At 40.8% G+C, this 18,208-nt stretch overlaps 1 protein-coding gene across 2 annotated transcripts in view; it reads right to left on the bottom strand.

Annotated features, from left to right (window-relative positions):
* Positions 1-18,208, bottom strand: part of cdh6 (cadherin 6) — a 90,093-nt gene that overhangs the window by 11,089 nt on the left and 60,796 nt on the right. For both annotated transcript variants that reach the window (XR_013845025.1, XM_080033989.1), the window contains exons 6-11: positions 15,617-15,804; positions 12,412-12,662; positions 10,443-10,579; positions 7,469-7,590; positions 2,378-2,495; positions 578-829 (exon numbers count right to left, since the gene is read on the bottom strand). Coding sequence is in view for 1 of the 2 variants with exons in the window: in XM_080033989.1 (XP_079890115.1) it covers positions 578-829; positions 2,378-2,495; positions 7,469-7,590; positions 10,443-10,579; positions 12,412-12,662; positions 15,617-15,804 (1,068 nt within the window). In the remaining variant the exon portion in view is untranslated. The remainder of the gene's footprint in view (positions 1-577; positions 830-2,377; positions 2,496-7,468; positions 7,591-10,442; positions 10,580-12,411; positions 12,663-15,616; positions 15,805-18,208) is intronic.

Below are 18,208 nucleotides of genomic sequence, written 5' to 3' on the forward strand. Positions count from 1 at the left end.
ATTATGACACACACACATCAAACACACACACACACACACACACACACACACACACACACACACACACACAGATCAGCTGATGGGAAGATCAGATGAGAGGTTGTAATGAAACGCGCACACGAGGGACAGACTGACCGTGCAGCTCCGGCGCTCGCAAAGGATTATTACGGAATCAATGAATAATGTAATATTGGCTTCTGTTGGCAAGGCAAGGGGGGGGGGGGGTCCCACTGTCTAATGGTATAATGGGGACACACTGGACTCATGACATACAGTCTCTAGAAGTGTAGGATTCAACGTGTTTCGTTTTAGGGAGGTAAAAGCAAATCGCAAATGATCAATCCCTTTCGATGGTGTGCATAGTGGTGTTGTCAATATAAAGAAAAAACTAAAAAACAGTAAATCTTAAGTCAAAGTCAAAATTATTTCTATAGCACATTTAAAAACAACATGAGTTGACCAAAGTGCTGTACAAGATACACTACAAAATAACATATAAGATACATGGAGAAAAAAAAAAGTTAGGAGTGTGAAAGTCTCAACTTGTGTTAAAGGCCAACGCAGCCCTGATACTTACTGAGCAGTATGACGGCACATAGCAGGATGGCGATGAGAGCTCCGGTGCTGATGCCTGGGGAGCTGCTCAGAGCCTCTGCGTTACACACCTCCATGTTGCCCTGGGGGTCACAGCGACACACTCTGACCGTCAGGGTGCCCGTGCTGCTCTGCATGGGGTAGTCTCCATCGGTTATCACCACGGGCACCAGGTAGACACTCTGGTGCAGCCGGCTGTAGCTAGCTCTGCGCGTCAGGATGCCAGCAGTGTTATCTGAAGGGAGGAGATAGGACAGAGTTCAGTTAGAATATAGCCTGCAGTGACATCATGCATACAGATCATTTTATTACCAGCTTCAAACAGAGAAATTCTGGCTGTGTTCCAATCCACCATACTATCTACTATTTAGTATGGTAGAAAAAAAGATTTAGGATGTGCCGATTCTTATGGCCAGATTAAGTATGTTTAGAAATACCCGGATGTGGTGGCAAGATCAAGGGGCAATGTTATGATGAAATAAATGAGTAAAAGTGTGTCTCAAGTGTATGCCTACTGAATGCTTACTAGATTATTTGTATTGTCAGATGTAGTATGTAGAATAGAAAAAAGGAGTATGAGATTTGAAACATGGGTATGACAAAACCAACAGTTATCTTGGTTCCAAACTATTTTCAGAACATCACAGTTCACATCTTTGCTAATTTTTTAGGTTCAAAATTGTAATTTGGGTTTCTACCTAAAAACTGTTCTCATGGCGTGGGATCTTAAGCAAACCCTTTATATTTCTCACAGTGCCTTTGCTGAATCTCCTCATTTAAACCTCTGTCTGAAATGCTCCGTTTTAGAGCCTGTCTCTTTAAGCCACGCCTTCCAAAAAAAAAAAAAACCCAGTGTGCTCTTCTTGGCCCTGACTCTAACTTCCCCCTTATGATGTCATAAGGGGAAATAAACTGGGGGTTTTTGAACACAGGTTTTCAGAAAGGTGGAGGTGGAGTAAAAAGAGACAGGGTTGTTTTCTCTCATATCTTAGGAGTCTGCAGTCACACAGGGGGACTGATCAGCCAATCACCATGTAGAAAACAAACTATTTCCTCACTTAGTATTCATAAAATCATTTCAAATGTCAACCCCAATCAAGAGCTATGTATGAAACACTAGCTCTATGAACATGTACAGTAATACTTGGATTTCCAGCATCTGTGACCTTTAGAAAGAATAAAACCAATACACCCACTAGGAATGGCTTGGGTCAACTTAGTGATTTGAAGGGATCAAGCAAACCAATCTATCGTGTGCTAATGAGTGAGCTGTATGGGTCCTTGGGAGGTGGGTTTAGTTAGCACTGGACAGAGCCTGGCTAATGGCTTCTCTTTACTTCTGCCTGCTGTAGCCTCACAATTAATTGACACACATGAGAGTGGTGTCCATATATACTCATCCAACTATTGGCCAGAAAGCTATTTCCCCCCCAAAAAATAACTATTTTCATTTCATAAATGTATCGGAGGATAAGACCCCTTGAGATGCAGCGTGTGGCTTTTTCAAGGGGAAAGGAAAAGGAAGTAATCAAATCAAACTATTGCAAAGACAAGCAAATTATTCTACTAAGAATGTGACACTTTCCGTTCATCTGTCATTTTTTCTCTCTCTCCATTAAATGTACGTAAGCCTGTACAGGTTTCTGCCACACCCACACATGTATTTAAAAAAAAAAAATTCTATTACATGTTTTTTATAGCGATTGTATGTGAAATAAATAAAATAAAAAAAATAAACATCTTAAATTCATTCACAGATAGTATTTCTAGAGTGTGCCTGTACCTCCGTTGTCCCTCACGGTGAAGTTGCTGGCGTGCGTGCCCTCAGGAGCCAGGCTGAAGAAGAACTTGTGTCCCGATGACGGCTCGTCCACATCCACTGCACTCACTGTCTGTATGGACTGGAGACAGACACCAACATGTTAACACATTGCCGGCAGGATGGCCTAGAGGAATGGTGGCCGACCAGTAACCATGAGGTCTCTGGTTCCTCCTCCCAGTAACCATGAGGTCTCTGTTTTCCTCCTCCCAGTAACCATGAGGTCTCTGTTTTCCTCCTCCCAGTAACCATGAAGTCTCTGGTTCCTCCTCCCAGTAAACATGAGGTCTCTGTTTTCCTCCTCCCAGTAACCATGAGGTCTCTGGTTCCTCCTCCCAGTAACTATGAGGTCTCTGGTTGGATCCCCAGCACCGGACAGGAGGGTGTTAGTTGTAAAACTAGTAGTGGCTGGTTTTACATCTACGGTGCCCACCATCTCTACCATTGTGTTCTTGAGCAAGACACCTAACCCCAAACTGCTCCGATGTGTGGTAACTTGAGAGGGGATATGCGGAAAGACACATTTCAATGACACCATTGAATAATAAGGTAATTTAATTTAACGTAACATCTCCCTGTCTGGATGGGCTGGAGACAAACATCAACACACATTAACATCAACCGAACAGTTGAGGAGGGGTCTGGGAGTTCACTGCTGCACATTGAAACAATGGCTCAGTCCTAATAGTAAACAGACATTCATCACAAACTATTGATTCGTGAAGAGGAATCTCCATCTCCACAAGCATCATTCCAGCTGGTCACAACTAGGAATGATCATAAGGGTTTTAATGCAAATGAGATACAGTGCAGCCAGATATTTTTCTCAGAGGTTAGTGGATACCAAAACAAGGCAACTGTTTGAGCTGCCATGAGTATGACTGTAGAAAATGGTGATGTATGTGATTTGTGTGATGCATTTAGGAAAAAAATAAAAGGAATAAGATTAAATTAAAATGAAATCTCCTTTTGCAGCATTAATATAGATATGAAATGACTACAGGGTCTCTGGTTGACACTGGGCAGCTGTATATTCCTCAGCTTGCTCACTCTGCATGTATTTTTTTTATAACGTTATGACTACAGTCTTATTTAATTGAATGGGAGAAACTATCTGAGAGATTAAAGGCTTTAAAAAAGATTTGTGCCATTAACACACACACACACACACACACACACACATGCACACACGCACACATACAGTACAACAAAACCCTGTGCCTGAGGGAGGCAGCGGAGGATATCCAGCGAACAAACACTGATGATTACCAGTGATGGACAGATGAAAGGGCAGAGGAATTAAAGGATGAAAGGATGGAAGTGGATAACGTGAGGAGATCCAGTGGCAGCGAGCCACCGTACTGAAGAACGCCAAGATGCTGATTGTGTTGTGTGTGTAAATCAAGCACGGTGTGGTCGCACCTAATTCTATTTGGTTGTGTCTTCACATACAGATTAAACATTTTTATTCTATTAATTGTTGCATGGTTTTTTGGGTTGAGCATGGCACATTTGTTTGTGTGTGTGTGTGTGTGTGTGTGTGTGTGTGTGTGTGTGTGTGTGTGTGTGTGTGTGTGTGTGTGCACGTGTGTGCGTGTGTGTTTGTAAAGCCCTATTTACAATTCTCCATGACAGATCATCTCGTCAGCCAAAAAAAAAAAAAAAAAAAAAACAAGAAAGAAGAGTGGTTTGTGTATGGATCATGTGTGTGTGCATGTAGAAGCTTTGGCGCCTTAATCACATTAGCTGCATCCATCCTATAGAGAATGTGATGAATCATATCAAGTGGTATTACGGCGTACAATTACTCTTAACGCTTGAAAGCATTCAAATCCACTTCTGACCCATCAAATATTCACCATCACAGAGCTCGGAAAAAAGTCAGCTCTGTTTCCAACATTGGACAGTGAATTGTTGTTGACTGTTAATGTGTTTTTTTTTTCATCTTGTTTAATTGTTTTTTCTTTTAACATTGATGTCAGGGGACTACAGATGACAAATAGCCTTTTGGCTAATTCTGGCATTTTTAACCCATGTATGATCATGTGTTTTATTAATTTGCACTGTCCCCTTCTTAAATAAACTGAATTGAATTCAATCAGATGGGAAGCTAAAGTGGGGAAACTGATTTTTTAATATCTGATCTGTCAATATTCTCATAGTTTTATTGAGTATTGAGTTAGTGTTAAAACACAAAAAAAGGAAAGAAAACATGAGTCAATTGTCCATTCATTGTTCCTTATTCATTCGGCAGGTTACTTAAGTTAAAAAAAAAACGGATAGCACTTTTTCATTTAAAGAATTGTGTGAGTCAGATAAGAGAAATGTTGTCCGATATATTCATCAAAGCCAGTGCAGAGGGGGGTGGGGTCAACGGGTGATTCTGTGTAAATGCTTTGTATCTATTTATTTAAGGGGGGATTAGCAGCTCAGTTTAGCCTCTTTTGTACTTAGGCATGTCCCATAAATGATTCATATAAAAGCACATCACTGCACAATAACTACAGTACCACCTGCTCTGAGCCGGCCATACGGAGGGTTCACATTCAGTATACGAGGTGGATTCAGTTCACTGCTGCACACTGACACAATGGACCTGTCCTGATAGTAAACACACATCCATCACTAACTATTGATTTGTGTAGAGGAATCTCCATCTCCACAAGCATCATTAGTACTACTTAGTATTTAGAATGTATCTTATGTAAATATTCTTTATGTTTATGTTTGTTTAACTCTATATTTTATTATTTTATCGTTCCAACTGCACTGTGGGCCAGGGATACACACCTTTTTCGATTCTGATGTATGTCTTGCATATATATCAGGCCAAGACTTTGTAAGGGACTCAAGTCATATTGGTGAGGAAAGTTACATGTACGACTGGAAAAGTTAACGCAATAAGGTATATAATGTGTTGGATGAATCGGGGGAATTCTTTTCAGATTTGTCTAGATTTCCAGCATCGTACAAAACATTACATGTCATTTAGCAGACGCTTTTATCCAAAGCAACTTACAACTGGAGCGCACATTCATACACCGATAGCAGCAGCAGCTACCACGCAGGGTGCAGGCTAACCATCGGGAGCAATTTTAGGGTTCAGTGTCTTGCCCAGGGACACTTGGACAAGTGGCGGGGAGGCGGGAGATTGAACCATCGACCCTGCAGTTGAGGGTCGACCAACCTATTCACTTAACTAAATCCCACAACAGACTTGAGCAGTGAGAGCACGTCTGTCAGGCTTTGCAGTGTTCCATATCTTCTCCTGCCTGCACCTCTGATACTCTCTGCCTAGACCTTTGGCTGATCTATTATTCTGTTGGATTGATTTTCTGCTTTTGACCTCTTGTCTGCCTTAAAACTATAAGTCAAGTGAAGTTTCTGGCTGTAGTGTCTGTGTGTGTTCAAACCCCCTCACAGTTTAGGTGATAACTCTACTGTCTATCTTTCTTTCTAGTAAGAGTGTTGAAGGCTGGGGCAAAGCTGAATCTGCCCGCTGCTTGCGTTGCTGGGAGCTGCTGGACTTTTAATATGGTTGGCATATTCTCAGACCCTCGGTTATTGAAATTTTGTCAACACAGACTACGAAATGAATCACCAAAATGTGTTAACTTTCTTCTCTAGGGATTTTTTTTTGCACCTGACAGATGTATCAAGTAAAGCCAGGAAAAGAGAACTGAATACAGTGTTGCCTGATACGATCTGGATGAGCATTTTCACACATCCATAGCTGTTCAATTAACAGCAGACACAGGATCATACAGTCTCAAAGTTGTGCACAACTTCTATTATTCAACATGAATAAAGAAATAACATTTCTCTCTTCTCTGTAACAAAATAATACTGTTTAAAAACTAAAACATTTTGAACTGTGCTGTAAACCAAAAATCAAGTGAGAAAATAAATAAACACTTTTAATAAGAAAAATAAACAAATTAAAATTGAAAAAAATCGCTATTCTGCCATCTCACACCGCGATGCAGGATCGTGGCTCTGTGTATCGTGATTCTCAGTTCGATACACATATCGTTACAGCCCTAATATATATATATATATATATAAATATATATATATATATATATATATATATACTATAGATCTATATACATATAAAGTAGGATAACTCTTTAATGTTGCTCCCCACATTGTCCACAGCCAAACCTGCTAGTGATAAAACCTGTATCTCTCACTTAAAGTCTGCTCCTCATGCTCTACCTCCAGCCCAAGGACTTAAAGAGTCTTACTGTAACAGCAAGGCCCCACCGAAGCTACTATGGGCTTGATACAGCATGTGACATAGTGCTGATTGCTATGATTGAAGACTTGATTGAATTGCTTTCTGCAGCATCAACACTCTAAATGAAAGCAATGTGTTTCCTAATCAAACACCTTTTAACACATTTCTATCAAATCTTCCATGTCTCCTCGCCCTCTTCATGTTTTTCAAAGAGAAATATACAAAACAAATCCCGTGGCAGGATTCTCAAACTTCAAATGACAACTTAGCTGGTGGCTGATTATTGGAGCTGTAATGACTGTTAGTTGTTTGATCAAGAATAGAGGGTTCAATGTAATATTATTAATGGCAGCTCATTAACATGGTAGTCCCTGTGCTTGTGTTGCTTGAAACAATTAAACCATGTTAAAGTAGATGTGAAGGGAGAAGGTCAGAGATGCCCCAGTACATGGTGACTTTATCCAAAATGCATTCCTCACTCCTCCGTGTTTGTCTAAGTTATAATTTTTTTTTAAAACTTAATATATACAGCCCATCGAGACCGGAGACTCTTTTTCGAGGGAGACCTGTTCCCATTCCTACGTTGCCATTCACACACTTATTCATACATTGATAGCAGACTAACTGTCGGAAGCAACTTAGGGTTCAGGGTCTTGCTCAGGGACACTTGGACGTGTGGCGGGGGAGACGGGAGATCGAACAACCGACCCTGTGGTTTAAGTGACGATCGCCCTACCCACTTCGTCACAGCCGCCCCCCACAGTACAACATTTCTTACTTTTTCAAAAAGAGTGAAATACTGAATGTGTGTGTACCTGTCCGGGCTTGGTCCTCTCACAGACAAAGGTTTCATAGGTGGTGGCGAAGGTGGGGGCGTTGTCGTTGATGTCCAGCAGACGGATGTGCACCGACACGTGGCTGCTCTGACGGGGGTTGACTGCAAGACAAACACACACAACACACCTTATTGCTGGGGAACAGTAGGGGAGAACGGGGCAATGTGAGACATCGGGTAATGAGAGACACCCCCTGTATCTAGGCAATGGAATACATTTTTGGTCATGTGAGAATTATGTTTTCAAGCCCCTTTCATTTCCCCTTGGCCATGAAGGCCACAAAAATTTCTTTTTTGCATGTAAAAGTAAATTTTCTTGCTGTCAACTTAATCAACTGTTGTGCCAAAGCTAATTGATTCAGGTAGAAAAACGTCTATCATACATGTTGATTAATAACCAACATATGAAACTATGTGATGATGATAACTGAAGATTAGCCTGAATTGCTGAGAGAGGTCGTTTTTTCTCAAATTGTGGCAGGGGGGTAAAGTGAGACAAATATTGTGGGGTAAAGTTTTAGCTCTCTTAGAGAGGAGCAAATGTAAAAAGTGTCTCACATTACCCCGTTCTCCCCTATCAAGCCTGCTCCTCTACGCTTACACTACTACACACACACCCTCACTGTAAGCTTGATCTGCCCAGTCAAACAGATCGCTGCCTTGCTTAAAAGGTGTACTAGCCAATTTCAAGGGAACAAGCCGGATTTTACATTTTCATAGCCGCCGGCAGCTATTTAAAAATACATATTCACACTACATGTAATTCTTAGTATTGAATAATTCTATCATCATAACCAAACGTAAGACTGGAATGTGTTTGTAAACAAAACTGATGATGTAAACAACAAAAGTGAAACAGTTACTTTTCGGGTAGCTTTCTAATTTCAGACAGTGTTCTAGGGAAGTTTTTTTTATTAATTTATGAGAATAAACCTTAGAAAATGTTCACTTCTCTGATACACCCAATTAAAGTTACATAGTGCACCTTTAAGTGAACCATAGTCTCCCACTCTCCTCCTGCTCACAAGCTGTGTCTTTAACCTCTGAGCTCACACACACACACACACACACACACACACACACACACACACACACACACACACACACACACACACACACACACACACACACACACACACACACACACACACACACACACACACACACACACACAGAAGGGAGGACATATAAGAAAAAGAAAACTAATACCTTTTCGAAATGGGACACAAACAAAAGGCTATATTTATGGAGCCTTTGTTCAAACAGTCCTGTCATTTTCACTGCACTGCACGTCTCTGTTCAAAGCCAGGGGAACCAATCAGCCTTTCCATTTCACACTTGGGCCACACACAGTCAAACTGTTTTATTCAAGCTGAGGTTGTTAGATATTAATGAAACACATCTTTATTTTTGGTGATTCAGATCTCATCTTGTAAGCTTTTCTTTCTTAAAGGGTTAACATTACATAGTCTCAGTGCTCAGTAGCAGTTTGCCCCAAAGTGTCTTACTGTTCCAACACAGCCATCCATATTAAATGCTACTAACAGGTCAACATGCATCATGTCTATTTTTTTCTATTTTTTGATGGATAGATAGATAGATAGATAGATAGATAGATAGATAGATAGATAGATAGATAGATAGATAGATAGATAGATAGATAGATAGATAGATAGATAGATAGATAGATAGATAGATAGATAGATAGATAGATAGATAGATAGATAGATAGATAGATAACGTGTGCATGAATCATTGGTGAGTAGAATTCTTCTTTCTGCTTCCGCACAATATTAAAAAAGTGACACGATGTAAAAACCTGGAAGCCGTTCAGTCAAGCAGTACATCTTACTGTGTCATGAGAAACTAATTCTCCTGTAGAATGTAATTACAGGCAGAACTCTCCGTGTGTAGATCTGTGGATTACTCCGAATAACATTTGCTGTTTAAAAAGGTTTTTGGAAATTCCATGAAAATTCCTACAATAATCTTTGGAGGCAATAATCTCAAAATCCATGGATGTCAAACCATGGGCATGGCGTGTCTGTACTGGGAGAAAGGGAAATGATGGCTAAGCTGTGACATGTCCCTACCATAGCTCAGAAAAAAGAATGAATTCATGTATTATTAACGCTTGCTAATAATGTAATGTAATATAGGCTACTTGTGCTATAACGTGTGTGTGTGTGTGTGTGTGTGTGTCTTTCTCATACTGTATAAATTAAACGTTATTGTGCTTTTAGAAGCTTTTAGGGGTTCCCCATTTCACGCATCTTGCATTGACATAAAGTGTATCAGAATAGTTCTCAATGGGGTGCTCCGTTGGTGTAGTGGATAGAGCGCGTACCATATTGGCTCCAGCCTTCGTTGCAGTGGTCGCGGGTTCAAATCCGACCCGTGGACCTTTACTGCAGGTCATCCCCCCCCCTCTCTCTCTCTCTCTGTCTCCCCATTTCAACTCTGTACTGTACATTTGAACTGTGCAATCTATACTATCCCTGTGTTCCAAATCGCATACTTTATACTATTTAGTATGGTAGAAAAAAGATTTAGGATGTCCCGATTCTTGAGGACAGATTTAGGATGGTTAGAAAGACCCGGGTGTCTACTCCATCTGGCCAAGATTTTTAGTGTTGAAAACATCATCCTATTTGGGCGATTCTGACCCATAATCCAGTGCGAACCTGAAGTGACGTCACATCGACGAAGCCTCCATATGAAAACAAACGGGAATGCGACGGATATAAAAGCAAGAGGCAAGATCAAGGCGCAATGTTATGATGAAATAAATAAGTAAAAGTATCCCAATAGTATGCCTACTGCATCCTAACTAGATTCTTTTTAATCGTCGGATGTAGTATGTAGAATAGAAAAAAAGAAGGAGTATGCGATTCAGAACGCAGGGATTCTCATGATCCCTGCAAGTAGCAGACTTAAGCCTGGGCTGGACTTACTGAACTCTGTGGCGATGACTGAGATGTTATGCCAGGCCGTCTCCTCTCTGTCCAGGCCTCGGAGCAGGAACACGGAGCCGTTCCCTGGATGGACGTTGAACAGGCGGTCCATGTCTGTGCGCCGGTCGATGGAGTATCTGGAACAGAAGGTGAGACAGGGGGCTGAGTTTAAGACTAGTGGCTGGGATCAATCTTTGGTCTGTAATGGAAACCAAAATACTGTTTTTACAAAAAAGCCCCAAGCCCTTGGTATGTTTCTAACTGCTGGAATCCCATAATTGTGCTGCTCTGAAAGGGCTGCTTCATTCTGTTCCCAATCCACTTTCACACTGTGGCCCTGTTCACAACATCACTACTCCTACTTGAAACAAACATCTCTACCCTCTATTTTTGAACTAGTTGCTGGAGGCAGCTTGCTTTTTCTCAGCGTTGGAGCCCTTCCATAGATAACTGGTAGCTGAGATGCCGTTTTCCTCGGCCTGTCAAAGTGCACATTGCACTGGGTATGATTATGAACAATCTTCAGTGTCTGGATCAAGGCCCCTGCTTTCACTAACCGCTCAGGAATATCAACATCAAACCACCATCCGCTCTTAATTATGCCTCGTTCACGTTTTCAAATTGTTTTCCATAAAGAGATATATGACTGTTAAAAGAACACATTGCCTTCCTCTCCTGTACATCCACACTCTATCATAATTAGAAACGCACTCGACAGTAAAATAACAGTTCACTCACACACAATAGTGAGTAGATGACACAGGCACATACACAAAAGGGAACAAACACGGGGATAATTGGAATTGTGTTTGAAATTGTGCGTGTGTGTGCGCCCCCCCACCCCTCCACATCGTTTTAAGAGCACTCCACGCTTCCGTGCTTGTTTTAATTGGAATATGTTCCTCATCAGTTAGCCTGCTTTACATTTAGATAAGTTAAGGAGCTCGGTTGCGGTCTCCAGCTGTGCTCGGTCTCGCCTGCTCAGCTCCAGTTCCATTTAACACACTCGTATACCGCTGTCGTCCAAACCATCTATTCATAATTACAGTATGTATTTTTTGTTTTGTCCTATGTTTTTTCCCATTATTGGGGTGGTGGGGGGAGCGGGGGGGGACTTTAACCATTACACCACAAGCACACTCCCCCCCCCCCCATTTTTGGAGAGTAACTTCTATTGCTCTCAAAGTTCAGGAACAATCTTTTGACTTATCTCAACAGTTCTTTTTTTCCTCCTGATCAATACAGTAGAAATGACAGAGGGCTTCAGGCTGGATACTGTGTGAACATCCTCCAGGATATATGGATGGTGTTGTGTGAGTAATGGACGCTTACTCCAATGAGAGCTACACACAGTCAAGCTATCCTTAATGCCTGGCATCAATAATGAACAGCACCAGACAGGCAGCCTGCTTTATGACACTGATCACTACATCACATGTTTCTTTACCTCCTTTTATATTTCTCTCTCTGCTGCTTCCACCTTTTCAAACACTTTACCAGAACTCAAAGGAAGGTAAAGCTATGCAAACCTTCTAATCTAACCTAGGCCTATTGCTCTGTGTTTTCACTCTGAAATAAGTTAGGAGAGGACATGTCCTTATGAGTGGATATAAAGGAGACATTCACCACTGGGATCATTTGGATTATTTTGTCCAAATCTGTTAGCCTGGAAATCCAGACCTGCTGCTAGGTGCTGGCTACCCTGTCTTGTTTGTATATATAGTCCTTGTGTTTCTTTGTTCCTTGTCTTAGCATTTTGGTTTGTTGGTGAGTACTGTCCTGTGTGTTACCTGTGTCTATGTATTCCTTGGCTTTTTGCCTTTTTTTTTGTCATTTTTGAAGAGAAGAGAATAAATGATCCTTTACCTGAAACTGTCTGCATTTGGGTCCTAGCTGCCTGCATGCCATCGCTAACCATAACAATTTGATTATACAACAAACAGAAGACATAGGTTTGTTTTCCCCTTACTTGACCATGCTGCGGGCTGCGTCTGGGTCTGATGCGCTGACAGAGCCCAGAGCCAGGCCTACTGCTGCATCCTCCTTCACCTCCATCAGGTAGCTGGCTCTGTCGAAGAGAGGAGGCTCATCCACGTCCTCCACAGAGATACGCACCGTACACACGTCTTTGGAGCCCTGCGTCATGAAGCGAGGGTCCGTCTGGGTGTTCTGAACCTGCAGCTCTACAGTGTACGACGGCTTCTTCTCAAAGTCCAACGGCTAACGAAACACAAGGAAGAACACAGGGAGGGGTTCAACCACTTTAAAGGTCCTCACACAAATAAAAAGCAAAGGAATTTTATTTTATTTTCTTATTGACATTTTGTATTTCGTCATGACAATATTAATAACAATCTATACTTTTTTATGCAATTTTATTTTTATTTTTTTAAAGAGCTGTATTCTTTAAAATGACACCTCGAACCAAATGGTTGACTTAACATTGAAAGGGTTAAAGGTGCAGTGTGTAATAATTGAATATCAAGTGCCATCAAAGTTGTTTAAAGTTCTAGATTGCAACACTCCCATCCTTTTGCATAATTACATAAGCTGCGGTGGCCTTCAAGGACAAGAAGCTAGTAACTAAAGATGGCGTCATCCACCACCGCCTCAAGTCCCACTATAAAAATACACATGACGTTTTTCCCCTGCTAGAATCGTGGCAATGCGAAGTAGCGGCCTGCCAATAAATTCTACACACTGCACCTTTAAGTGGAATGGCTCTTTTGGTACAGCAATTATATATTGGTAACGATACAACTTAAAAAATGAACTATTCATTATAAAAAATATGAATAATATTAATAAAAACAAGTCATGTAAGTCTACAATAGGAGTGTGCGGTGGCCTTGTGGGGACTAAGATACATTTTTTTTTCAGAGCTGCATTGATTTCTGGGGCAGCAGAAAAAAAAGCCATGGCATATTTATTATCTTGTAAAGTTGTAATGGCTGAAGAGCTGACAGCAGTTATACATCTCAGCACAGAGCTCCATTTGCATTGATCTGGGTGGTGCTGTTGTGCTTTTGTCCACCTGACGAACACAAGACAAATGTTCCAGCTCTGCCTAGGCCCACGGCAACAAAGAAACATCCTGTCCTTTCTAGCGGCTACATGTCCAACAGCCACAGATATACACTATTTCAAACGCTATTAAAAAAAGACTGAGGTACTTTGAAATACAAAGTGAGTTGCTATTATATAAGTTTACCTTTATAAAACAAAGGCATGATTTGTGATCCATCGGCAAATGCTTGGCAGAGAAACCCAAACATAAACTAGCTTTTATACCGTAAGTCATAGTAACTTTGTCCCATGCAGAACAACACATTGACATGTTATCCAGCCAGGCAGGGGAATGATTTACTTTAGTTTTAGTTTATTTATTTCACATACGATCGCTATAAAAACATGTAGTATAAAAAAAATAAAAAATACATGTGTGGGTGTGGCAGAAACCTGTACAGGCTTCTGTAGAAACCACACCCAAAATACATTTACATATTAGTGTTGTTGCTCATATGCTTACACACTAGCATAAGAGCAGATGAGCACATAAGCGCACACACGCACACACACACACACACACACACACACACACACACACACACAGACAGACACACACACACACACACACACACAGACACACACACACACACACTGAACATATCATTTCATTGGATAGATAGAAGTCAGAGAGAGAGAGAGAGAAGTGAGCATCAAAGAGAGAGGATTGATAGAATGTAACACATGGTGTTCACAGTCTGACAGCGCTACTGACAGAGTGATAAGAGAGTGAAAGAACATCTCTGCTGTTACAGAGGAAACATCTATTTAAAATGGGATTCAAAGCAGCGGACAGATTCAATCTGATGACCAAATTATATTAAGTTTGTTCAAAAAGTGCAAACAATGAAAAAAGGCTGTTTCGCTTGTGTTTTTCAAGCAGGGAACAAAGCCCTCCCATTTACTTTGCACAGCTCTACATGTGCTGCGCTCTGCTTGCCTTGAAGGAAAACCAGTGTATTGTCCTCCTCTGGTATCCTGCTGACAAAATATCATTACTTTCTTTGTCGAAGCTTGCAGGGCCTTTTTTCTCAGGTTGTTTCAGTGAAAAAGAGGAACAAAGGGATTTTTCTAAAATATAAATTGTGATTGTAGTAAACACACTCTGTGTGATTCATTCCTTTTAAAAGAACAAAACAGCAACATAATAAGCTCTATTCATGTGTGTGTGTGTGTGTGTTAGTTTTCTGCTGCAGAGGACAAGACTGGGGGTTTGTGAGAGGTAAGAGATGAATAAGTTTAATTTGCTTTTCTTTCATCTGTCAAGCATGCACCAGGCTTTGCATATTTATCAGTGTTAAAAAAAGAACTTACGTGGGCAGGATCCTTATGAGCCCCCAACATGTAGGGGATCTGCTGAATCACCGCTTTAGAATTCATTTTGATTTAAACCAAAGCCGTGAGAGAGAAATATCAAGATAATTAAAAAAGACCAGCCTCATTTTTTTAGAGTGTGGGCATTAGGGAGAGATACGTACATACAGTATCTCACACTACTTACAACTGATGCTTTTTGACTTCTGTATTTCATCATGTGCTATTCAATGTATGTCTTCTGGAGGTGACTCTGAAACTACTTGCCTTTTTTTAAAAGACTCGACGTCATTGAAAATGAGGGTCACCCCTCAATTGGTCTCTCGAGGATAAATAAAAGTTAAATGAAAAAATGAAAATGAAAAATAATTTTACTACTTATTTAACCTTTTAACGACTCTTGACTTTTTACAAATGTGTGTCCTAAATCGTTAGCCTCATAGCATAATTTCCTAAATCATATTTACTCTACTCTACTTTTTACTCTACATCTACTCTATTCTATATCTACTCTACATCTACTTTTGGTTAGCCTCATAGCATAATTGCCTAAGTCATATTTACTCTACTCTACTTTTACTCTACATCTATTGTACATCTACATCTACTCTACATCTACTTTTGGTTAGCCTAATAGCATAATTGCCTAAGTCATATTTTAAGGGTTATAGAGTAGGGTAAAGTAGATGTAGAGTAATAAGTAGAGTAGCGTAAATATGATTTAGGCAATGATGCCACGAGGCTAACAAAATGTGTGGCTTTGACTTTCTAGCCCCATTGCTTGTGCCTCTCACCTTGCTGACGCTGATGACTCCCTCCTGGGTGTCTTTGTCGGTGGAGATGTGGAACATGTCCATGCCGTCTCCACTGACGATGGAGAAATACATCTCGGCGTTCTTCCCCAGGTCTCTGTCCGTGGCTTTGATCCTCCCGACCGCAGAGCCATACCTGGACGACTCAGGCACTCTGAACTGGTAAATACCTGGAGACAGACAATACAATATGTGACAGTGAGTGAGAGTGAGAGCTGCTTCTACATAAGCAATGCTTGGATCAAGGGTGTGTTTCGAAAAGCCCTACTAACGTCCTCCCTCCTACATACTCAACAACATGTACATACTATCTACTGAACGATCCATTGTGTATGAGAGCTTCGTCGGACCGTTTTACACTGAAGTATACAGAAGCGATAAATATTTTTTTTTAAACAACTTCCGTGTCGTTTGAAAAGACGCAATGCATTGTGGGGCGGTTAAAGTAACCTGTCGATCCATAAACAAGATCTTTCCCGGAAGTAAGTACTCATCCGGGCTTTTTCTCGCCTACACAAACTCGCATACACAACCACAACATACTCCAATTGACGTCAAAATTAGCATGAGTAGGACGTTAGTATGGCTTTTCGAACACAGCCAAAGTGTTTTTTCTTTTTGCAGACCATTTTCTGGTTTAAGCCACTGCGTAAAAACTGAACTTTTATGACTTCACAATGCTTGAAGACTTGAAGCTGTGCGTTAATGTAGTGACGTAGGGACGAGGGAGGGGACCGCTAACTGCGGTCACTGACAGGAGAGTTAGCTAAAAGTACCATTTCGCATTACTGAACCTTTAAGACAGGAAGAACGTAGGAAGCATTCTCAGTCCCAAAAATAAGTAATGCACTATAAATGCTGATGGAAGCCAGGTGCTGGAACAACGTCTCTCAGCAAGACTGTGCTGACTATCATTTAAAACAGCATTCCAATGTTTTGTTTTGTGTGTGAGTGTGATGTATCCTTTTGTTCTCTGGAATAAGTGCTCACACTGAGTTTTGTCAGTTTTCAGTGTGTTACAGAGATGAGATTGCCATTAGTAAGAGTTTCCCTTCTCAGCGTGAACCTAAACAAAACCTTGTTTGACTCACCGGATGGAGTCCAATCACACAAACAGGACTTAATGGATTCAAATGAGATGTCACTCTGCTGTATAAACCTCAGGCCCTTTTTACACCAAGACACTTTCCTCTACTCTGGATGTGTGTGTGTGTGTGTGTGTGTGTGTGTGTGTGTGTGTGTGTGTGTGTGTGTGTGTGTGCGTGCGTGCGTGCGTGTGTGTGTGTGTGTGTGTGTGTGTACATAGGCCCCCTGTCAGAGATATAAATATAAAGCACTTGAGTGAGTAATTATGTGTTGCTGTGACACAGCAGGCGTCATACACTCTGGTAGCTAGACAGTAATCAACCTGCCACTGTCTTGATATACTTATACACACTTATACTGTGTGTGTGCGTGCGTGCGTGTGTGTGTAATGTGAGATTATGGAGTAAACAGTACACACAACCACATCATCAGCAGAGAGAGAAACACTGCACTGGCCACAGTTGCCATCAACCACTCACTTCTTTAAGAACAAATAGGATTTACTTCTCTTCATATTAAATACATAAGTGAATACAGACAAATGAAAGGAAAGAAACAACCCAATGTGCAGGGCTGTACAGTGCGACAGTTTTGATCGCATTTGCTACTGAAATTGATCACGTGCGATGATGAATACAAGCCCAGTCGCACCAGTGCTAATGAGCAGATGATGTCTGTTTGAGACACAGAGGAGCTATGCACAATACTGCTTAGAGGGCTCTACATTAACACTCGCCAAATGCGGGTGAATGTAGTCTTAGGCGAGTAAGTTATTAAATCTACCCTCCACTTTGGCTGGTGAAAGATGTGTGCTCGGGATCTGTGCTTGTGCGGCGATTATAGCGTCTAACTTCACCAACGGTTAAAACAGGAAGGAGACGGCTCTCTTTACATTAACGCAGTCAAATTAGCGCGTGTGCAAACATTTCCTGTGCGCCTTCAGAATAAAAGTCTGTTACTAACCAAATACGAGTTGACTTTTATTTTGAAGCAGGTAAGAACAGGAAGTTAGCGCTTCACAGCCCTGCAGTGCTGTAGCTTGAAAAGTAACTCCTTCAGCTGCAGAGAGCAGTCAACAGTAGTCTTTTTAAACAAAGTTTGACACAACCTATTTAACTTGGCCTAAATTGTATAAATATGTTTACTAATTTATTTAATAGGCTATATGTTCAATGTTTTAAAGTTTGGTTTTCATTAAAAGAATGAAATGTTCTAATTTTTTTTGTTATTATTAGCCTAATATAAAAATGATATGTTTATATAAAAATTATATAGATATAGACATTATTTTTATAGTTCTATGGGGGGAAATAATTCTGAATCAGCAAAAAAATTGCCATTGGCAGGTTAGACTCTTTTGTCTAAATTGCAATCAGTGCACCCCTATTCATTTTTCTACAATTATTACTGCACACTAGGATATCATATTCATTGAGAATCTCAGATAAAACCAAGATGACATGCTCAAAGGTAATTAGAGCTAAATGC

Source organism: Ammodytes marinus, assembly GCF_949987685.1.
Source record: "Ammodytes marinus genome assembly, chromosome: 9".
Lineage (NCBI taxonomy): Eukaryota > Metazoa > Chordata > Actinopteri > Uranoscopiformes > Ammodytidae > Ammodytes > Ammodytes marinus.